Genomic DNA, 10,809 nt, shown 5'->3' on the forward strand with positions numbered 1-10,809 from the left:
TTTTTTTTTTTTTTCGTTGATGAAATTATTGGATGAATGTAGGAAAAAAAGAAGCATTCTTAAGCATTTGATTATTTAAAACTAAAATTATTCAAAAAGAAAATAAAGGATTTTATTTTCTCGAAGCATTCGTCCAAAGGAGTTAAGCAATGCATACTGATTAAATGACGTTAAGCAGAAAAAAAAGAAAAAAAAAAAAAAGGATCGTAGAAAAGTTAATTAACTTAGAAGATATATTGAAGAGACAAAGATATGAAAATATTGATTAAGCTGATGTATACTGGACTAGTAGACCAAAAAAAAAAAAAAAAAACAAGAAAGGACAATGATAACAAATTTTGCGGAACTGGAAAGCAGTAAATGTGTTATAGTATAAAACGAACAAAAAGAAAGGGAAAAAAGAAAGAATGGAGATGTTAAATTGTGATGGATAAATAGATTTGGATGTTGTGGACAAATGTAATAACCAGTCAAAGTGTCCAATGCAAATTAGATGAATTCATATATTTCTTCCTACCATAGAAATTCAATTTTAAATAAACTTTAAACTATGCCCTAAAGAAAATGTTTTTCTTTTTATAAGATACGAAAAACCAAGAAAATTTTTTCTTTTATCAACTATTCTAGTTGATTGTTATTTGTTTGTGAGCTTCTCTATTTCAAATTTAGCATAAAATTTTGTTCTAAATAAAGGTCCATAATTTAGTTAAAGTTTTAAAAAGATGAGGAAGGTAAAGTGGACATTATTGAGAAAGCCTTAGCATAGTATTCCAATTTGTGAAAGGATTAGTATGCATATCAAATAAAATGCATATACAGTTGTAAAATTAAATTTAGGATAATAAATAATTGATCGAGATAAAAGGTTGAATAAAATTTTGAAAATGATGGAAAAGGTAATCAGAAGTGACATTGCTCTTCTGATAACTGACAAAACAAAACTGACGTCAATATTTGTGTCATAGTGTCAAAAATATGATTAAATTCAGTAGAGGAAGTGGTGAATATGGCTAGCATATTACGGTGCAATTTGCAATGCACAAATGCATGTTGCTCCGTGTGCATTCCTATTACTCAACATATATCTGGTTAAATTGCAAATGCAAGCTGTTTGCCGAAGATTTTAGAAGACACTATGTACAATTTCCAAATTATATATTACTACATTTGACCTTTAGAAAGGGATACTTGGTGAACTTTTCACCAAAATCCAAAAACTTGTAAGTAATATTTATTATTACCTATTTAAATCAATGGTAAGAGAAATTTTTTTTCTTGAATTAAAAATGAGATAAATAATATTTAGGAATAAAATGAAGTTTACAACTCACAATAGTATTTCTATGAAATAATTAATTATTAACTTGCTGTTATGATACCCGCAATACCATTACTTGACGTACAACCACTTTTTCTTATGACAATATCGAAGTCTGTTAAATACTCTTTGTGATTAGTTTCTGTAAATAAGCAAAAGAAATCGTTAAAAGTACGGTAAACCTGAAAGTACCGTAGTATTTGATGGAAGAGAAATATAAATGTTTGTACAGAACGATATTGGTGTTTTCATATCTTCCATTTTATGTTCATCATGAGATAAAAAAAAAAAGTGATATTTTAAAGTTGCATTGATTTGTTTTTTGGATTTTCTCGAAATATTTTTCTTGTAATTGAAAATGATATATGGTAACGTTTTCCCACTAAGCCTATTTACAATCAAAAATTTTAACATTTGAATTTAATATTTAGTTATACAGATATACATGTCTCAGCAAGATATCTTTACTAACAGATATGCCTATATCAGTAACATACCTAGAATTGGTTCGTTTTCTGAATCTATGCAAAATAATTTTTATCCCAGATCATGCTCTCTTTTCTGCATGATATCAAAAACAGAAAATGAACTTAGCTTTAACAATAAAGTTATTTGTTCACAAATAATTACCTGTTTTGTCCAATGTATTAATTATAATATTAAGTTAATGATGGTTTTACATATTTTTTGCATAAATTTTAGATATTTGATAATTTGACTGCAAATATTGTGTCTAAATCTGATTGTCAACCATTACGAAATTCGATGAATCAGATAATTTCAGCTGATTGCATCATCAATTTAACAATCTGACGATACTAAACTGATTTCACAGTATGCTGGATTTTAAGCTTCAATCATGATTTTCATTTTTCGATGTTTGTTTCTAACAAATGTGCAATGATTCCTAAAATTTGAGAATTTTTTCATGCAACAAATCAATTTTATTTAAAACGATTAAGTGATACATAAATTTCTCAATGATTATTCGGCTGTATACTGTCAACTTATTTCTAATCATTTTGTCATCATCTGTCATCTGTGATTTTTTGATTTGTTTGAAAATTGCAATAAAACAAAACCTTAAAAGTTATTGAATAAATGATGGAAGTATCAAGTTTACTTAATCAAACAAATTAATGATCGAAAATTTTGATCAGTTTTGTTGAATTAAATTGCATCAAATGTATGAAAATTGTATGGCTTCGTGATTATTTTATCAATTTTGTATTGGTTCATTTATCCAATATTGTTGATATAATATTTTTTTTGGTAAAAAAAGATATGAAAGTTTACAATAGCAAATTTTATATATACATACTTCAATATTCTCATAGTACGATGTTATTGCAAAATATCAATCACCTCCTTTTACAGAAAGATTTCAATACCTGTATCATGCCTGGTAGTATCGAAAGTTTGTGAAATCATTTATTAATTTACTGAATTTGCTCTTCGTTATCATGAAATTTTTGATTATTTTTTGGAACATTATATTGTACATTCACTATCCTTCGTTTTTTCTTTTTCCCTTATTTTAGAATGATTTGAAATGAATTAGGAATCTTTCCAAATTTTTATCAGATTATGCTAAAGTTTGGTAATAGGATTTCAACTAATTTAGTAGGCGAAAAACAAAAATTCATTAGTGTTAACTAAACAGGAATTTTGACTAATTACTCAAAATAAATCAATCAAGTAGTTAAAATAAGGTGTTTAATTTTGGTGTCAGTTGGTGAGAAGCAAAATAATGACAGATGAGAACAAGCTTTAAGTTGTGTAAACAAAATGACTGGGCTTATACTGAACTTCTTCGGCAATGGATCATTATCATCTCGTTCATTTTTTCCTTTTCGGAAATTAAGATCAGTATTAAGAAATCAAAATTAGGACTATGGTTTTAATTTGTGAATATTTAGTGTCTTGTTTCAGTAAAGGTTAATTAAGGGTCAAAAATTCCAGAAAACTTCATATTATTATAACTACACCTTCTTTGATCGGTTGCTTATATAATGCGGCTAATTTAACAATTTGCTTGAAATGATCAATTTGACTTTAACTTACACTCACTCATCGATCAGTGATTTTTTTAATTCAGTCATAAATTAATGATGTATAGAACATAATTGAATTGAATTCGAAATTTTGGAGGTAATATTAAATCGGCTAATTTTCAATATACTTCCCTACTGTTTAAAACAGTTGTTTGATTGATATTGTGCTTACATTCTAATGGATAAATTTGAAAAAAATTAGTGTAACGGCTATCATTCTAAGCATTATTTGATAAAGCTGACATCCGGTCAAATCCGATTGGCAGTTGTGCCTTGAACTGGTTCTACGCACATTCGATGTTATTTATTCCTTTTGCATTTGTGATATGTTTACTGGCCCTTTTTTTTTTTTATGCTGATTTACTAAATTCAAATATTTGTGCTAATCAATATAGAATATATTTTGTTACGTCATAAAATCGACAAATTTAGTTATTTCTTTTGATCATTTCTCGAAATAAAAGAAAAAAAACTTCATCATTTGAAGTAATTTTTTTTTAAAAAAACGGCAAAAAATATTTGTACTTTTTTGGATTTCTGTTTATGTAAGAGTAAAACAAAATTAATAAACATAATAAAAATAAACTACCATAAAACGAACATTTATCATCTTCAACTGACTTCTTCAATTGATTTTTCCTTCCTTTTTTTTTTTCTTTTTTTCAAAAACATTAATAATTTAACTTACACAGAATTTCATATTTTCTGAATCATTTAGTTTGTAAACATAACATATTGAAAATAATATTTTAAAATTTCCATTTCATGCGAAATTTAAACAATCACCAATTGTAAATAAGACAATATACCAAAAATTATTTTATCAATTGCATCATTTCAGCAGTAAATCTCATTTCATGTGCAATAATTGTAATTAAAATCGTAATTTACTAAAATAAAATAAAATGAAAGCTATCAAATTGAACAATTGTTCGATCAAAAAGTCCGTTCTTTTTTCTTAAAATAATTAATGTCTTCTCGTGCTTTTTTTGCCTTTTGTTTTGTTTTGTTTTTTTCACTTCTTTTTTTAAGCTTTATTTTTGAATGTAACTGATTTATTGAAGTTTTATGAGTTTACTTTTGCTCAAATTTTTAACAAATCAATGATTTAGCATGTTAAATTTGAATAGATAATAATTGATGCATGTAAATTTCGCATACGGATTTATTCCAGATGAGAAAGTTCAAAATTTTAAAGTTACATTTTAATAAATAACTCATATTTATTCCCTCTCTTTCTTCCTTTTCTTTATATTCTCCTTATTTTTAAGAATAAAAAGACTTTTGGTTATTATTTCCTTAAAAAAAAAAAAAAACTAAGGCATTTGAATTGAGGCATAATTAAATTTGCTTAACTGGATTTTGCATTCCGTTTATGGTTTAAATTATCATAAAACAAACTTTTGTTATTATTGTTGTTATTTCACAAATTTTCCTTCTGTTTTCTAAACATGCAACATACTCTTCCAATTATCAATTTCCCAACTGTTAGTTGTAAGAATGATAAGATAATCTTGTAACTTGATGTAATTTTCATTTAAGAGTGAATTAGAAACAAAAAAAAAAAGAAAAGCTTCATCTTATGCCAATTACATAAAATTTTCACAAATGAAAAAGAACATATTGGATTATTTTCTTTCGACATGAATGTAATACCTAAATTTTGAAAATTTTTGATCATTTGGACACTTTTTGAATTTATTAATTTAAATTATCCAAATATCATTTTCTATGCAAATTCAGAAATTAGTAAAAGAAAAAGACATTAAAATATATTGCAAGAATCGATTTCAAATAAAATATTTTGCAGACTGGATTAAATTTCTGCACTTTAAAGCAATATTCCAGATTTTGATTGATCGAGTGCTTTTGGAGTAATTGACGACGATCGAATCCCATTCACTTTCAATTTTTATTTCATATGTATTATTTGTTGTTACTAAATTTATTTTATAAATTTTCTTTTTTAAATTTACCGATTCAAATAATATCGTTGTAGTAAAACCGTACATACAGGCATAGACAAAATGGATGACAGATTTGAAAATTTTTAATTAATCTATTTTTTTTAAACTATTCATCTACTAATCTACTGATCTTTTTCTTTGCATAATCATTTTATCATTTCATTACTGTTATTACCGTTGTTTTTCATAGTCACACTGAGGTGAAAGAGTTTCGAATAAGTTATTACTTGCTTTTTATTACTTATCAAATTCATCAGATCAATATTATCAGCACTACCGAATCGTTACGGTATTTGTTGCTTTTTTTTAAAAAAAAAGAAAATTTATTATTGCAGTTTTATAATATTCATTTTTTTTAATTCATCTACTGATTAGGCTAAAATTTCCGACTTGTTAAAAATATCCAAAAAAAAAATGATTGAAATTTTATTATAATCAAAAATCACTTTTTAGATGATTACCATCAACGAATTTTTTCGATACCAAGAACAGCTATATTTCGAATGTATATGAATTTTGCGACCTGAACAAATGATCCGCAACAGTTGATGCATTTGATGTTTCATTTGATTTCAACAATTTGGACTTTATCACAAATATGAATAATATCAACCATATACCGATAGCTTAATCAGCAGGTGAATTAAATAAAATTATTTGATAGTTACTGCTATTGCTTTATTTCAGATGTCTCTTTCTTCTGTTAGCATTTTTTGCAGTTATCATACGACAAGGAAGGCTCAATGATCTAATTGATGTATTGATTAAAAATGCTTTTTATATTTTCAAATAGTTTTGCAACTTTAACTTGCAATTTTGTATTTTTCAACTTTCATCAGTTTTTTGCATTTCTGTTATTTTTCCAATGCAAATTTCACCTATGCATGATCAAATTAATCCGAATTATGGATTCAAGTTTTTTGAAATACGTTTATTTCAAAAACTTTTAGCAAATTTTAATTTTTTTACTCACTTAAAAGGATATTTCAGGAATTATGTGGTATCGTCGTCAGTATATATTTTGCATAATAGCTTATTTTGTTGCTGCTACTGGGAAAATTCCATCTGGTCAAAATTTAATTGTATTTATCATAGATGGATATGGGAAGACACTTTTGAATCAATCCGATATTGGTTTCCGATTGCTAACCCAAAATGGCGTATACAGCGATTTTTTAAAACCTGTTTATCCAACTCACAATTATCCGAATTGGATGAGTCTTGTAACAGGTTATTGTTTTTCACAACAGATTAGCAGGTTTATTCAATATTATCATGTTTTCCCAGTCCAAATTCATCCTTTCACTTTAGAATTCATTGAAAATCAAAAAAAAAGTTAGACTATAGCTCCGATACTTTCATTTCCTCATGCTAGTGATATTTAACAAATTTCACTTCTAACTTAACAACAGATATGTAATGTAGAAGTGTGACTTAAAAGCCAAAATTTATCAGTGTTGCAGGTTTGTATGCAGAAAATCATGGCTTTGGTGCCAATTACATGTGGGATAGATTTAGAAATCGAAAATTTTCGAAAGGTGAAACAAATCATGTTGGTGACACTTGGTGGCCTGATGGTGTGGTACCAGCATGGTATACTACGGGTAAATCAAATGTTGATGTGCACTGCTACTGGATGCCAGGATGTGATGTAAATTTAGATTAATTGTTAAAAAAAAAGTGGAAAATAAAAGTGAAGGAGTTGGTGAATATTGATGTTTAAAATTTAAAGAATTTAACTAAAAAAAGAATGATCTAAAATCATCGTTTTATATCCGGAATTACCGTAATTAACTGATTCCTGAACAAGTAAAATAGTAGATAAAAGCTAAAGTTCACCAAGCAAATGGTCAAAATAGTTCGGAATAAATGATATCTAATGATAAAGAGATATCATTTTATTTTTACTTCCAATGATAAAGTATAAGGTGCAAACTCTTCTGTTCTTCTCTTTTTATTGTAAATTTTATTTTTATTTTTGATCATCTCTTCTCTTACATTGTTGCCTTGAATGTGAGTTTTTAAAATTTAAAAATTTTAAAGAAGTAATATTTACAGCTTCCATATCAGGATATGATTGTACAGGTACCACAGGAGCGTAAATATAATGCTTCATTACCAGAACAAACTAATGCCCTGATGAGCTATTTTCCGGAAATAATCGAAAGAATCATCAAATATCAACCTTATAAGCAACAAGTAATTTAACTTGATGATAACACAATTTTAATAACTAATTTATTTTTAACCAATGATTAGACAACTCTGCATTTCCAATTTATTTTGTTAAATTTAATGTTAAACATATTAAAATTACTAGTGAATGTGTTGAATGCATTTATGATTATGTGAAATTTAATTGTATTAAAATGATTTCATTTTAAGTTTTTCTTACTTCGATATGCTGGCGTACAGACAGCATTAGAAACATTTGGACAACGTAGTGACGAGCTAAAGCAAGCTCTCATTAATGTCGATTTGAGTCTTCTTTTGCTACAGGTTAATTCTTTTTTAAATTTTCCTCACTTCAAAACTATTTCCGGAAAATGTATTTTAGAAGAAAAAGGAAATGTTTCCTTTTTTTTTTTTTTTAGTATTTTGGAAAATTACAGGCAAAAAGATTCAAATATGCATAAGATATTTATTAATATGTTTACATTACAGCAAAAACTTGATGCGGCGGAACTTTTCAATTCCACAAATTTAATGGTACTTTCAACGCATGGCCTGTATACTGTAGAACAAGAAGAGCAATTTTTCATCGAAGAATGTTTAACGGATTATTCAAAAATTCAAAAAGTGGTTAATCATCATGCAATGATGATGGTTTTTACAAATCCGGATGAAGTTAATGAGGTCTACAAATTACAGTTATTGTGGTGAAATACATCAAATTTCATAAAAATAATTCAAAATTATTATTTCAATCAAGGAAAATCGTGTCGAATCATGCAAATTTTCTGTTTAAATCCAAAGTTAATTTATGAACAAAGTGCGCATGACCATGCTTACATATTTCAAAGCCTATAACACTTTATACTATTTCATAGATTATTATTTTATCGGATTACTAGTCCTCATTGATTGTTCTATTCTTATGTTCGATTACTGCCGGGACTGAAACAACAGTGATAATCATTTTTGAACACAATTATTTTTAAGGTATTTTTTGAGTTGAAATTATGCGATCAATGGGCGCCAATGGGTGATTATGATGAAAATGAACAACCACTTGTATCAGTCTATCAGACAAATGAATTACCGGATCGTTTCCATTGGAAAAAATTTCAGTACATGCCAGAAATTGTATTGATCACTCGGCCAGGTGCAACTGTCTTGACGGTATATCATCATTACATTTCGGTTATCTAAAAACATTCTGAATATTGCATAAATTTCTTTAAAGATATCTTTTTCATATCGATTCACTTGATATTACCTTTTTACCATTTTTGAAAAAAAAGAGAAAAAAAAGAATAAAGAAGAGATAATAAAAGTTTTTTGAGAAATATATTTTTCAACAATGCAAATTTTGTATAAAAACAAATCCCTTTACTATTTATTACTTATTAACAATTAACTTATCATTATGAGTAGTTAACTTTATTGACAATTAACTATTACAAATTGTTATAGGAAAGTAAGATTATCATTGAGAGGAAGGGGAAAAAAAAAGAAAAAGAATTGTTATAGATGAATGATACTTAGATTAAAGTAACTTTTTTTTTTTTACAGCGTGAATTACCCTCTCTACCATCACATGATGAGCAAGAAAAAGATATTCTATCAACTGGTGGTTGGGATAATGAAAATTTCAACATGCATGGCATTTTTTTCGCTCGAGGACCTGGTAAAATTTTTTTTGGAACAAAAAACATTTGTATTTATCTTACCAGAGTATACACATTTCGGATAAATGATTGTATATACTCTGATAAGATAAATGATGTACACATCCTGATAAGATATCTGATGTGTATACGTAAGCAATATCTTTAAAAATTAGGAAATTATTTTTGTTACTGTAAATATGAAATTTGTTTTAATTTTTACAATGCTTTATATCTGATTTATTGTTCCTTTCAGCATTTAAAGAAGATTATGAAGCTTCAAATATCAATTTAGTTGACATTTATCAGGTAAAATGAATTCTTGTATTTACTATTTAAAGTTTTTTTCTACTTTTTTTTATAAATTTGTAGATTTTGAAGTGTAACATATGACTTAACTTTTTCCCACATTATCTACTCATCATTTAAATTTAAAAGTAAATTGTCAAGCAACTGAATACTTGATTATTAATTAGTAAACCAAGTTAATTAAGAGATAAGCAGTATCTGCTTCATGATCTATTAAGGGGCACTTTCCTGTATTAAACTCAAATATACATACGATTTCTTGAGATTCATTATATTTTGGCAGGTAATGATGAATATATTTGGAATTGAGCCGCCACATCGACATAATGGTACATGGTCTAATGTGGAAGATTTTCTAAATAGTGGTTGGGAAGCTCGATCAATACCCGAGAATATGAGAGGATTTACTGTAACCAATCACCAAATATCCTTAATATGTTTCACCATATTGATCTCATCCTTTATCATATATGATCAATTTTTACGCTTACTGATATTATGATAGCTTAACTTGCAGTATTTCATAATTCAATGCATTCCCAATGATCATCAACTACTGCTTATATTACTTTTCTTCCATTCCTAAATAAAAAAAAAAAAAAAGAAAAGAAAAGAAAGAAAGAAGAAGAGAGAATTGAAACTTTTTCCTCTAAAATAGTGGTTCACAAGCGATATACCATACGAACTATTAAAAATTATGTTTTTTATTTTTTGTAACATAATGTTCATCCAAATTTAACTAGTACATTCAAAAGTTTTGTTTAAAGTTTATTTTCAAATTAACAGAATTTATTATTTTTGATCTTGATGATTCATGCGACAAATAAAAAAGTCAAAATGGTCTCACTGATCAAGGTAAGATTGGAAATCACTAGTTTAAAAGAACACTGAAAGTATTTCCAAAGATCATATATTAACTCAATTTCTTTGTTCAGAATATTTAAAGTCATAAAGGTGTTAAAATTATGACTATTTTATTGTGTATAGAATGAAGAGTGTGGTAATTTTATTGTTCATTTATTACGATTGAAACATAATCGCTATATTATCCATCATATTTCATCAAATCATATCATTAGGTCAAGGTTAATTGTATATCTGCTTCTCGATTTCTCTAAAACGCATTCTGAGACTAATATTTCAACTTAATATTGAAGGCATGCCGTAAAGTATCATTTGGTGGGTGCCATACAATTCTAATCACTGCTATGTTTTTTTAATATCTGATGAGATTCTAATCATTAATTCTTACCTTATCAGCTTTGTAATTTCTTATTCTCATTTAACTCCATTAGCAAGTCTGTTGTAATTTTTCATGAAGTTGGAACCAG

The 10,809-nt window shown here is 26.9% G+C and overlaps 1 protein-coding gene across 1 annotated transcript; it reads left to right on the top strand.

Moving 5' to 3' along the window:
* Window positions 1-6,334: 6,334 nt before the first annotated feature.
* Window positions 6,335-9,980, top strand: LOAG_03383 (type I phosphodiesterase/nucleotide pyrophosphatase; the record flags this gene model as incomplete). The annotated part of the gene is made up of 9 exons (XM_003138920.1): window positions 6,335-6,569; window positions 6,803-6,990; window positions 7,398-7,538; window positions 7,725-7,838; window positions 8,004-8,195; window positions 8,502-8,681; window positions 9,075-9,189; window positions 9,426-9,478; window positions 9,762-9,980. The coding sequence occupies 9 exons, from the start codon at window positions 6,335-6,337 to the stop codon at window positions 9,978-9,980; spliced, it is 1,437 nt and encodes a 478-aa protein (XP_003138968.1).
* Between the last annotated feature and the right edge of the window lie 829 nt (window positions 9,981-10,809).

The sequence above is a fragment of the Loa loa genome, assembly GCF_000183805.2.
Source record: "Loa loa unplaced genomic scaffold supercont3.41, whole genome shotgun sequence".
Taxonomy (NCBI): Eukaryota; Metazoa; Nematoda; class Chromadorea; order Rhabditida; family Onchocercidae; genus Loa; species Loa loa.